The sequence below is a fragment of the Megascapheus bottae genome, chromosome 15, assembly GCF_031878675.1.
Source record: "Megascapheus bottae isolate mThoBot1 chromosome 15, mThoBot2.hap1, whole genome shotgun sequence".
Classification (NCBI taxonomy): domain Eukaryota; kingdom Metazoa; phylum Chordata; class Mammalia; order Rodentia; family Geomyidae; genus Megascapheus; species Megascapheus bottae.
In genome coordinates this window covers 20,713,225-20,726,761 of record NC_143523.1, presented here as the reverse complement: position 1 = coordinate 20,726,761, position 13,537 = coordinate 20,713,225, and the positions used below count along the sequence as shown (strand labels likewise).

At 42.4% G+C, this 13,537-nt stretch overlaps 1 protein-coding gene across 1 annotated transcript in view; it reads right to left on the bottom strand.

Moving 5' to 3' along the window:
• The window catches only part of Arl3 (ARF like GTPase 3), a 34,776-nt gene that overhangs the window by 16,185 nt on the left and 5,054 nt on the right, over positions 1 to 13,537 (bottom strand). The window contains exons 2-3 of the mRNA XM_090345984.1: positions 9,983 to 10,126; positions 4,229 to 4,345 (exon numbers count right to left, since the gene is read on the bottom strand). Of these exons, the coding sequence (XP_090202110.1) occupies positions 4,229 to 4,345; positions 9,983 to 10,126 (261 nt within the window). The remainder of the gene's footprint in view (positions 1 to 4,228; positions 4,346 to 9,982; positions 10,127 to 13,537) is intronic.

Below are 13,537 nucleotides of genomic sequence, written 5' to 3'. Positions count from 1 at the left end.
GCTCCTCAATCTGTCCAGCAGAGGCTAAGCAGCAGGGCCTGGCTTTCCTCTGATGGCTTAAGGGAGAGCCAAAGGAAAGTCGCAGAGACAGTATAGTGATGGTCTAGATAACTGTGTTTTCTAATAACTAGCACTCTTTCTACTCTCTAGCAACACCAAAAGCTGTGTGCACTATGGAAATAAAGACAAAGGGGGTTCCAGATCTATTTCACTAACAGCTTCTGCTTTAAATATGGAAATGATAACAAAATTACTAGTGTTTAAATTATCTTGCTTCAATATGAAAATGATAATGTAAATGGAATTTAGTAGTAACATGAATATACCTTGAAAAAAATCATGTTTTTTCATTTAATTTTTTTTTTTGGTAGCACTGGAGATCAAACCCAAAGCCTTGCACATGCTAAACAAGCTCTTTGCCACTTGAGCCACATTCTTAGATATTTAGTCAATTTCCCTCCAGTTAATAAAGCTGAAGTCAGATGTTTTCAGAATCACGTCCCAGAAAACAACTCTGGCACTTTCAGGAGTTGCCTTGACTCTTTGAAGCCACTAGAGAGCCATTTGTTGCTGTAATGCAAGGCCAGGCAAACTTCTGTAAGGAGTCAGTAGTAAATATTTTCTGCTTTGTGGCCCATACAATCTCATTTGCAGCTCCTGCACACTGCTGCTGCAGTGAGAAAGCAACCTCAGGAAACCTGTTAACAGAAAAGCATGTGGCGGTGTTCCGACAGAACTTTATTTATGGACACTGAGATTTAAATTTCATATATTTCTTTTGATTCTTTTTGATCACTTGAGAGGTTAAAAAAAAAGCCACAGTGACTTGCAGGCTATACAAAAACAGGAGGCAGGCTGGATCAATTTGTCTACCTCTGCTCTGAAGCAAGATTGTACTGTGGCACTCTAGAGAGAATTGAAAAGACTTAACCAGCCAATGAAATGTGTCAAGCCTCAATCCTGCTCCTCTAGCAGCATGGAGTCCAGTGCAATATGTCTTTTTCAACCAACAATGGAAGAGCATTAAACACAGACAAACAAACAGAACCCATTAACCTGCTGCTCCAGGCTGCTGTTATCAGGCAGACACCTCTAAGAGCTTCAAGGCTGACACTCTAAACCTGGGGACACAGCTGGTTCCCCAAACTTGTTTAATCTCAAATGATACTGGAAAATGATGAGAGGCTGACTCTCAACCCAATATATTATCTCTTAACTAACGGTATAACATGGCTTCTCCAGGATTGCTGGAAACGGACTTTTGCAGATTGGCACATTTAAAATTACCCTTGCCTGTAGACCAGAAAGCTTCTGAGACTTCATGAGCAATCAATCATTAATGTCCTTATATATAGTTCTTCATTGATATTTCTTTCCAATATTTTAATTCAACAGGTGAAAAGATAAGAAATTTCTTCTTTTCGTATATCTGCTTTGTCCTAACTCATGATTCAAAAAGGAAAAAAGAATCAATCTATACTTTAAAAAACTGAAGGTATTATTCAAGTGGTAAGTCACCTGCCTACCAAACATGAGGCTCTGAGTTCAAACTATTCCTATAGCACTTGCTTCATAGCCCTGGGAGGTCTTGACCTCTCAGTCCTCTTAGTTCAGGCTCTATAATGTTAGAATTACAGATTATAGGAGTACAGCACCATTTGGGGCTCAGATTGACTTTGGTTTGTGTATGTGTGTTTGTGTGTGTGTGTGTGTGTGTGTGTATGTGTTCACTCACATGGGAGCATGTATGTGGGTAATGGTACTGGTCCTTGAATGCAAGATGCTGTGTGTTCTCTCTTGGCTTTTTTGCTCCTAGCCAGTGCTCCTGAGCCATACCTCCAGTTCTTTCTGTTCTTTGTGGTTAATTGGAGACAAGAGTCCCTCAGAGGGCTGGGAGCATGGCTTTGAGTACAGTGCTTGTCTAGCATGCATATCGACATAGGTTTGATTCCTTGGTACCACATACATAGAAAAAAGCTGCAAGTGGTACTGTGGCTCAAGTAGTAGAGCTCTAGCCTTGAGAAAAGCCAAAGGACTGTGCTCAGGCTCTGAGTTCAAGCCACAGGACGGCCAAAAAAAAAAAATCTCATATTTGTTTGCTGAAGCTGACTTTGAATCTCAGTCCTCAGATCTCAGTCTCCTGAGTAGATAGGATTATAGGCATGAACAACCATACTTTAAAAGGTTTTTTATTGGGCAGGGTGGCTCACACCTGTAACGCTAGCTATCAGGAGGCTGAGATTTGAGGATCTCGGTTCAAAGCCAGCCCAGGCACTAAATTAACCTCTAGAAAACCAGAAGTGGCGCTGAGGCTCAAGGGGTAGGGTGGTAGCCTTGAGCTGAAGAGCCCAGGGACAGCGCCCAGGCCCAGAGTTCAAGTCCCACAACCGACCAACAGACCAAAATAAATGCTTTTCCTTTTTAAGAGAAATTTAACGATATATGCATGTGAGTAAAAGGGACAGAGATATATAGGAAATAAAGACATAGTTTATTATGGAATCAAACCCTGGTCTTCATGCATGCTAGGCAAGCACTCTACCATAGGCCAAACTCCCAGTCAGTCCCTCCCTTCTTTCTTTCTTTCTTTTTTTCTTTCTTTCTTAATTTCTGGGGCCAGGTGTTTGATCTAGTGGTAGGCACGAAGACCCGGGTTTAATTCCTTGGTACCACATACATAGAAAAAAGCAAGAAGTGGTGCTGAGGCTCAATAGGTAGAGATCTAGCCTTGAGAAAGTCCAAGGACAGTGTTCAGGCCCTGAGCTCAAGCTCAGGACTGGAAAAAAAAAAGTTCTGGGGGCTTAAACTCAGGGCCTGGGCACTGTTTGTGAGCTCTTTTTGCTCAAGGAGAGCAATCTACCACTTGTACCACTTGAGCTATAGCTCTCCTTCTGGCTTTTTGGTGGTTAATTGGAGAGAAGAATCTCAAAGCCCTTCCTACCTGGGTTGGTTTCCAACTGTGAACTTTACAATTGGAACTAGGATTATAGGTGTGAGCCTCTGCACTGGCTTTTTTTTTTTTTTTAACATAACAACCCCCTAGTTAATCATGAGTGTGCATGGGTAACTGGAGGTGGGAAAGCAAAGAAACTGAGGCTGGAATACTGGAGAAATCTTTTTTTTTAATTTTTTTTATTTTTTTGCCAGTCCTGGGCTTGATCTCAGGGCCTGAGCATTGTCCTTGGACTTTTCTCAAGGCTAGTGTTCTACCACTTGAGTTACAGCACCACTTCTACCTTTTCTCTGTATGTGGAACCTAGGAATCGAACCCGGTTTTCGTGCATGGAACGCGAGCACTCTACCAGTAGGCCAAACTCCCAGCCCTGGAGAAATCTTTTGTGTGGGTAGGAATGCTCCAAGAATTCTGAGATGGTGGCACTAGTAACAGTGATGATGAGCTGATGGCTGTGTTTGCAGCTTCTGCCTGCCTGAAGGCCACCTGAACCAGAGCATCCTCCAGCAGGAGATGGCTTCCTTAACCTTTGCACAGCCAGGAAGCTTCTTCCCTATTCTAACTTAAAATTCTGCCACTCTAGCCAGTGGTGGCGGCTCGGCTCGTGACTGTAATCCTAACTACAGAAGAGGCTGAGATCTGAGGATCAAGATTCAAAGTCAGCTTGGGTACAAAAGGTCCTGAGACTCTTATCTCCAGTTAACCTCAAGAAAATGGGAAGTGGGGCTTGGTTCCAGGGGTAGGGTGGTAGTCTTGAGCTGAAGAGCTCAGGAACAGGGTCTATACCAAGTAAGTTCAAGCCCCATGACCCCTCTTCCCCAACCCCACCTTCCCACCCCTACACACAAAAAGAATTCTGCCACTCTAAAGCTCCCAGCATTGTGGCTAGCTTAGTTATGATGAGAGAATTGGGTCATTCTGGAAGTAATGAGGGCAGTATCAACTATTCTCTGTTCCACTGTGAACAGCTAGGCCTTCTACCATCTTGACTGCTGTCTTCTGGATGCATATGATTTGTGGGCTTACTTGGGGTAACAGAATCAGTGCACAATCTTGTGGCTTTTGCTAGTCAGATATAAACACTGAACTGCCAAGGTGAGTATGAGCACAATGCTGTGTTGCTGAGAGGAAGCAATCATAGAGAGACGCTGCTCCCCCAGTCAGCAGCTCTCTGCTAGGTCTGCTAACTCAGCCATGAATGTCACAGCCAACACACCAATGACCTGAATGGATGCTATGTAGACTAGGAACTAACATTTCAGAAGGAGTACTTACAAGAATATCGGTATTTTCAAAATAGTTCCTCCAGTATGGTCTGATTTTCCTTTGTCCACCAATGTCCCATACATTCAGTTTAAAACCCTGTGATTGTACACTTTTGATATTGAAACCCTGAAACAGGCAAAAAAAAAATCAAGTTTTATAAATTCTGACCACATTACATTTAACTTTGATAAACAGTCTCTCCCCCCCCCACTCTCTCTCTCTCTCTGTCTCTATCTTTTTGTCTCTCTCTCCCTCCCTCTCTCCCCCCTTCTTCCCCCCTGTGTGCTGGGGATTAAACCCAGGCCTCCAGGATGCTAAGTATACACTGGACCAATGAGTTACACCTCCTAACCCTAATAGCTATTTTCTAAAATTAGTTATAAGTACTCTGTTAGATGGAATACTTTTTTCTCTCTCCAGATGTAATGACGTGGTACAGTTAATATTGAAAACAGTTTAATGTGGTAAGGAAAAAAGAATCTACATGCTTATTTCATTCGAGTTGAAGATTCAATATTAATGACATTAGGGCTAGCATGATGTTTTCTGCACATATTACCATATATATATATATGTATATGGGCTGATGGAATAGCTCAGTGGTAAAATGCCTACCTAAATATATACAAGGCTCTGGCTACAATCATCTATCATGGCAAGAAAAAAAATTATACATAATTGCTAAGGGCAACTTGGTATGAGATTCCCTATGATCACACAGACCACACATTCATGATGGCTCCTCAAAATGGTAAATTTAACAGGACATTACATATGGTTAACAAAAAAGTAGAAGGTAAAACTGAAGCGAACAAAAAAAGAACAAAGGCGAAGTTTAAAAAGAGGCAAAAGCTTACACGTCTGGAGGATTAGATTCTCCAACTGTGGCTCAAAATAAACATCCTCTTTCACATGGCTCAGGCAGGAAAGAGGGCCCTGGGAAGCTTCAGTGTGGAGCTGGAGCATCCGCTCCTGGGGAGCAATGGGAAAGGAAAGGGAAAGGGAAGGGGCAGAAGGGAGGGGGCTTCTGGAATTGGATGTCCAGATTCAGCTTTGTTTGATGGTGACAAACAGAAACCAAGAGTCATTTGAAACTTCGCTTTAGGAGGTATGGTTGATGAACTCAAAGTGTCTTCATTTTTAAGAGAGTTACTAAAGTTAGAACTTCTTTTATTTATTTACAGTGCATGCTAGGTGAGCACTCTACTGCTAGGCCACATTCCTGGCCTGAACTTCTTTTTTTTTTTTTTTTTTTGCCAGTCCTGGGCTTGAACTCAGGGCCTGAGCACTGTCCTTGGATTTTCTCAAGGCTAGAGCTTTACCACTTGAGCCTCAGCACCACTTCTGGCTTTATTTTCTATGTATGTGGTACCGAGGAATTGAACCCGGGTCTTCATGCATGCTAGGCAAGCACTTTAACCACTAGGCCAAACTCCTAGCCCCATGGCCTGAACTTCTTTTAATGAATTAATGAATTAAATTTTGCCAGTCCTGGTGCTTAAACTCAGGGCCTGGGCACTGTCCTTGGGCTTTTTATCAAGGCTAGAACTCTACCACTTGAGCCACAGCACCACTTTGGGCTTTTTCTAAGTATGTGGTACCAAGGAATCAAACCCAGGGCTTTGAGCATGCTAGGCAAGCAGTCTACCACTAGCCAAACTCCCAGCCCCACTTCTGGCTTTTTCTATGTATGTGGTGCTGAGGAATCGAACCCTGGTCTTTGTGCATGCTGGGCAAGCACTCTACCACTATGTCAAACTCTCAACCCCATTTCTTTTATTTTTAGGGTTTAAACTCAGGGCCTAGGTACTGTCTCTTAACTTCTTTGCTTAAGGCTAGTGCCTAACTACTTGAGCCACAATTCAACTTTTGGCCTTTTGGTGGATAATAAGGTAAGAGTCTTATGGATTTTTCTGCCTAGGCTAGCTTTCTTTGAACAACAATCCTAAGACTTCAGCTTCCTGAGTAGCTGGTATTATAGGTTTGAACCTCCAGCTCTGGCCCTTCAAGATGGAACTTTGAGGAAGGTAAGTAAAGCAACAAGTATGAAGGCCAGCTGGGAGTTTGTCTAGCGAGAAGCAAATTAACAAGACCTTTGGGGTTCCAAAAGAAGGTATTTTTTTTTTTTTTTGCCAGTCCTGGGCTTGAGCTCAGGGCCTGAGCACTGTCCTTGGACTTTCTCAAGGCTAGAGCTCCACCACTTGAGCCTCAGCACCACTTCTGGCTTTTTCTATGTGGTACCGAGGAATTGAACCCGGGTCTTCGTGCAAGCTAGGCAAGCACTCTATCACTAGGCCAAACTCCCAGCCCAAGAGAAGGTATTTTATGAGCAACCATAATAATTAAAAAAAAAATCACCTTGCAAGAATGAGAAAATGCAATCAGAAATTGAAAAGTTCAATCCATAGTTGGCTGCGAGAGACAAGACATTTTTCTAGAATAACTGGCGCTAATGGTCTGGGGTCCTTGGTGAAGACTCCCCTCCTCCAGAGCACCCTCCACTACTGCCAGCACAAAGCCAAGGTACAGGGCAATGGAACAGGAGAACTGCCACTCAACGGCCAGTGAAGATAGAGGATGGCTGGCTCAAAATGCCCATGACTAAATGAAGTTTCAGGACCTAAGTGGCTTACACTTATTGTAAGCTTCTCTGTGACTTTTTTTTTTTGCCTGTTGTCCTTGGACACATTTTGCTCAAGGCTAACACTCTGCACTTGAGCCGCAGCACCACTTCTGGCCTTTTCTGTGTATGTGGTACCAAGGAATGAAACCATCAAACCCAGGGTTTCGTGCATGATAGGCAAGCACTCTACCACTAGGCTATGCTTCTGCCTTCCCCCTACCCTTTTTTTTTTTTTTTTGCCAGTCCTGGGGCTTGAACTCAGGGTCTGGGACCACTGTTTCTGAGCTTTTTTTGCTCAAGCCTAGCACTCTACCACTGGAACCACAATACCACTTCCAGCTTTCTCTGTTTATATGGTATTGAGGAATTGAACCCAGAGCTTCATGCATACTGGGTAAGTATTCTACCACTAAACCACATTCCCAGCTCCGTGATTCATTTCCAGAATGACTTTTTTCTTCTTCTTCTTTTTTCCATTCTTGGGCTTGGACTCAGGGCCTGAGCACTGTCCTTGGGTTTTCTCAAGGCTAGAGCTCTACTACTTGAGCCACAGCACCAATTCTGGCTTTTTTCTAATATGTGGTACCGAGGAATAAAACCCAGGTTTTCGTGCATGCTAGACAAGCACTCTACCACTAGGCTAACTCCGGCCCCACTTTTTGTGTATTTTAAAATACTCCCCAAAGGCGAGGTATGGTGGCTCACACATATAATCCTAGCTACTCAGGAGGCTGAGATCTGAGGATCACAGTTCAAAGCCAGCCTGGGCACTAAAGAACATGAGACTCTTCTCTCCAGTTAATCACTAGAAAATGGGAAGTGGGGCTGTGGTTCCAAGGGTAGGGCAGTAGTCTTGAGTTGAAGGGCTCAGGGACAGTGCCCAATCCCAGAGTTCAAGCCCCATGACCAACAAAAATAAAATACAAGCAAAATGGAGCCTATGAACAGTGCCTTGGCCCAGATTACAAGCCCTAGGAATGGCAAAAATAAACTCCTTCTATTTAACAATAACCAAGGAAGCTTGTTGAAATAGTTTCAAGAAAGAGGGAAAGAGTAAGAGAGAGGCAGTGAGGTTGATTAGGATACATTGTGTATATACATATATATGTAGAAATGTCACAATGAAACACATTGTTGTGACATTACTATTAAAATCAAAACACAACAAAAGTTTGTAAAGAATATATGATGAAGGGACCAGGAGTTTGGCCTAATGGTAGAATTCTTGCCCAGCATGCATGAAGACCCAGGTTCAATTCTTTGGTACCACATACATAGAAAAAGCCAGAAATGGTGCTGTGACTGAAGTGGTAGAGTTCTAGTCTTGAGAAAGCCAAAGGACAGTGCTCAGGCCCCAGAGAGGCAGGAAAAAAACAAAGAATATATGATGCTTGATATAGTATAAAAACAAAGTCATCTATAACACTTCCAATAAAGCCTGAAGGTCAGCCTTCAAACTCTAGGCTTATCACTTTGAGTTAATTTCTGTTTGCAGTATGGAAGTCCTCATTTTAGTGCTTTTGAGAAATACAGTCTACTGCTAATACTAAAAAAAAAAACAAAAAATGACAACAACAACAACAACAAATCTAGCCCTCCTTTTTTTGGTAGAAATCCTGACACACTAATATGTGTTTTTAGTCCTTCTAGGCGAGACTGTTGTAATTTACTCCTCCTTAGGCTATACATTAAATTTGTTCAGAAGCTGTAAAATTGTAGCAGTTGAAATGACTTTTCTGCAAGGAGCTGTGAATCACGAAGACTCACCGGCCGTGAAGTACACATGCCAGCACAGCCTTTCAAACCTGACACCAAGGTCTAATCACAGAACAATGACAGAAAACACCAAATAACTCTGGCTTTGCTCAATCTTCTGATGCTCAAACAAACACTCAAAAGTGACTAATGGCTGGGGATTGGTGGCTTATGCTTATAGGTCTAGCTCTTGAGGAGGCTGTGGTTCAAAGCTAAGTCTGTGATGACTTAGCCCAAGAGAACAAGCAAAATGCCAGACTGGATGCTAGGTGCCAGTGACTCACTCATGTAATCCTTGTTACTCAGGAGGCTGAGATCTGATGATTGGGGTTCAAAGCCAGCCTGGGGAGGAAAATCTGTGAAACTTTTATGTCCAATTCAATCAGCAAAAAGCCAGAAGTGAAAATGTGGCTCAAGCAGTAGGGCTCCAGCCTTGAGTGAAAAAGCTAAAGGGCAGTGTCCCCCCAGGTCCTGGGTGCAAGCCCTAGGAGGGGCACATACAAAGAAGTATATTGAGCTGGGACTGCATGTAGTTTAGCAGACGAGTACTAGCCCAGCATGTACTCTGGTTTGAATCCTTAGTGCTGCAGGGGAGAGAGGAGGAGGCAGAATACAGGAATCACTTAGAACTTAGCGAACTGCTTCGACACACAAATATATATATATGAATGTGCATCTATATTTTAATATATGACATACAATGTACTATTTAAAACATTTTTTTGTCTGTCTATCATGATACTAAGGTTTGAACTCAGGGTCCTGGGACTAGCTTGAGACCTTGATCTTATTTACATCTCCCCCGCCCCCATGCCCAGAGTGTTGGTTGTCAATGTAGGGATCTCACTGACTTTCTGCCCAGGCTGACCTTGAACTGTAATCTTCCAGGTGGGTCTCCTGAGTAGTTGGGGATAAAGGCATGAACCACCCTTACTTGTCTTAACTATCTCAAAGTGTAATCTGGCAGAATTAAGTACATTCATGCTAGGTGCCTCTACCCTCACACGTTTTATAAAAGTGACTTTGAACCCATTAAACAAACCTCCTTTTTCTTCCTTCCCAGACCCACTAACCATTCTACTTTCTGTCTCTAATATTCTAAATATCTCCCATGTGTAGGCAGAATCTCATGATACTATCTGTCATATATATCCATATCATCTATCTAGACACATTATTAGGGGATTCTATATGTAGATATTTATATAAATCATATATATGATATACACATGTATACAGAGAGTATATATGTGCACACGTATATTTAAAATTACTTTTAGACTGTGTGGACTCTTTTCAGAAACAAAACTTGGACATGGATCATGTCCTGGCCTTTCTTGACCCTCCTTGTGGGACTCAGCACCTGGAGCTAGGACAGTGCTCACCTGGGTGGGGGTGATGTGGCTGATGTCTTCAGATGCAAGCTGCTTCAGCAGCGTAGTCTTGCCTGCATTATCCAAGCCCAGGAGAAGGATTCGCACCTCCTGGTCGGGTGCACTTTTCAATTTACGCAAAATGGAGAGTAAGCCCTTGAACGACCATGAAGGAGACAGATTACTTGTGGGGCACTGACTTTGGTATTTGTGGACATCAGAACAACTTCTGCTCCTTAAAAGGAGTTCTTGGACACGGACAGCCTGTTATTACTTCCCACTCTAATGCCATTTGTTCCACTTGCTTCCTCCTTCCAAGTTTTAACAGAAGTACTATAGTAAATGCAGTAACTTAGTAACTGGCATGACTTATTCCCATTCCGATAATCCAGTTTAGCAGTCACATCAAATCTTCTGGAAGTGCCAACCATGACCCCGCCTGTGTTCCGAAAGCCCTACATACAAACTTAGACTATACCACGCATCAGATCAGACTAGGTAAGTTTTCTATTTTTCTCCTTTACTGGCTTTTTAATCTTTTCACTAGTGGGGTTTGAATTCAGTGCTTTGTACTTGTGAGGCAGGATTCTACCACTGAACCATGACTCTAGCCATTTTCGTTTTCATTATTTTTTTCTGGTCTTACATTGATGCCCAGGCCAGTTGGAACCATCATTTTTTGATTACCTACCTCTTGTGTAGCTGGGAGACTGGCATGCACCACCAGCCTGGCTTGTTTGTTGAAATGAGGTTTTACTTTTTCTTCTGGGCTGGCCATAAACCAGTCCTCCCTATCTCCATTTCCCGAGTCATTAGGATTACAGAAGTGAACCACTGCACCTAGCCAATGTTTCTCCTTTACTACAGTAAAGTTTCTTATGGGCAAAATCTATATTAGATAAGACACTAAATATTAGTTGTTAAGTGAAATTACCCACCCATGTCAATACAAAAATTTAAGGTACTATACAAAAAAAAAATTAAATTAAATGGCAGCTCAGCTTTCTGTTTAAGACTTTATTTTTGCTCATATTTAAGTTTTCACTCAAAATACTCCTTTATTTTTCATAAGAATAGGTGTATAATAAAGGTTATGTTGGCTGGGAGTTTGGCCTGGTGGTAGAGTGCTTGCCTGTCATGCATGAAGACCGGGATTCAATTCCTCAGTAACACATACATAGAAAAAAGCTGGAAGTGGTGCTTTGGCTCAGTGTAGAGCTCTAGCCTTGAGAAAGTCCAAGGACAGTGCTCAGGTGTTGAGTTCAAGCTTCACGACTGGCAAAAAATTATAAATAAAGATTATGTCTCCTAGATTAAAAATTTGAAATATCAAAGAAGTTAGGGCATTATAAAAGGCATCATGGCTGGGTGTGGTGGCTCATGCCTGTAATCTTAGCTTCTCAGGAGGCTGAGATCTGAGGATCAAGGTTTGAAGCTAGCCCTGGCCAAAAGGAACTGAGACTCTTATCTCCAATTAACCTCTAGAAAATGGGGGAAGTGGGGCTTGGCTCAAAGGTAGGGTGATAGCCTTGAGCTGAAGAGCTCAGGGACAGCACCTAGGCCTAGAGTTCAAGCCCCATGACCCACCAAAAAAAAAAAAAAAAGGATTTTTCCTGTTTAACTCATTTTTATTTATTTATTTATTTTAATTAATTAATTAATTTTTTTTTTTTTGCCAGTCCTGGGCTTGAGCTCAGGGCCTGAGCACTGTCCTTGGACTTTCTCAAGGCTAGAGCTCTACCACTTGAGCCTCAGCACCACTTCCAGCTTTTTTTTTTTCTATGTATGTGGTACCGAGGAATCGAACCCGGGTCTTCATGCATGCTAGGCAAGCACTTTACCCACTAGGCCAAACTCCCAGCCCCTCATTTTTATTTTATTTATTTATTTTTATTTTTATTTTGCCAGTCCCAGTGCCCTACCACACGGCTATTCTCCCGGCCATGAGACCCTTTCTTTTCACAAGCAACCAGGATGTAAGGATGCATAACACAAAGTATTTATGCTGTTCTCAGCCTTTTTCTTTTTTCTTTTTGCCAGTCCTGGGCTTGAGCTCAGGGCCTGAGCACTGTCCTTGGACTTTCTCAAGGCTAGAGCTCTACCACTTGAGCCTCAGCACCACTTCCGGCTTTTTTCTATATGTGGTACCGAGGAATCGAACCTGGGTCTTCATGCATGCTAGGCAAGCACTTTAAGCACTAGGCCAAACTCCCAGCCCCAGTACTCAGCCTTTTTATATCACCAGTCTGCAAGGAGCTCCGAATGCTAATTTTAAATTCTAAAAGATGCTATTAGAAATGAGTGATGGTAATATAGCTAATAATAATGAAGGCAGGGCCCGGAGTGTGACCTAGTGGCTACTCTGGTTATATTTTGATCATGATGTCTTTTTTTTGATCCTCAGATTTCAGCCCCCTGAGTAGCTAGGGTTATAGGTGTGAGCCACTGCGCCCAGTGGAAAATAAACTTTCTGTGTGGTACTGGTGCTTGTCCTTGCTAGGCAGGTGTTCTTACTGCTGAGGCAGAAACCTTCTGCTCATCTTAAGGAAAGGGAAGAAAACCACAGATAAGAAAAGAACAAAATTTAGGCATAATTTTTTTTTTTTTTGGTCAATCCTGGGGCTTGAACTCAGGGCCTAAGCACTGTCCTTGGGTTTTCTCAAGGCTAGAACTCTACTACTTGAGCCATAGCACCATTTCCAGCTTTCTTTTTGTGTATGTGGTACTGAGGAATCAAACCTGGGTCTTCATGCATGCTAGGCAAGCCCTCTACCACTAGGCCAAACTCCTGGCCCCTGTGCATAGGTTTTATTAATCTTGTGATATAGATTATGATAGTCCTACATTTCTTTGAGTAACCTTCCTCATAGGAAGCAAGAGCACCAAATATCACCTTACATGGAATTACACAGATCTGGTGAGTTCATCTGGTAGTCTCCTCTAGCAAAATAGTCAGTAGTTTCTTAAACATAATCTAAGGAAGACAGTTGTGTACAAAGGCAATATAGTATCATATTAACTCAACCAGTGAGTACAGGGGATCACAGGATTACCCCAGTTTGCTAAATAGGGAAGAGGATATTTATAGGTATTTATAGATGTTTGCCTGGAAGATACAAAGTAAGTAAGCTGACTTATGGGGCCACAGGAAAGAAAGCAGAGTAAGTCTATTGTATGCTTCCATCCATAAGTGCCATATTTTAAAATGTCAAATGAAAGGAGACAGTCTTGAGAAGTTAAATGTATGATGGGGCTGAGTTTTACAGTACAAATACAGTGAGGTTAATATCTGAAATACATTTTTGGCCTTCCATTAATATCCATAATGTTCCCTGAGCAAACAGGAAGCAAAACAGACTTGAGCTCCACATAGGCTTTATATGCCTATGAAATTAAAACTGTCAAGAAACAAGAACTGCAGATAATTGTATGCATGCACTTTCAGCAAGTATGCATACAAGTTATCTGCACCCTGGTAGATCTAAGTGGTCTGCCTCAGCCACAAAATGTTTAGACAAACTCTTTAGTGCTCTTGGGCTGCTTGTGAACCCTGATCTGAGCCTCCTG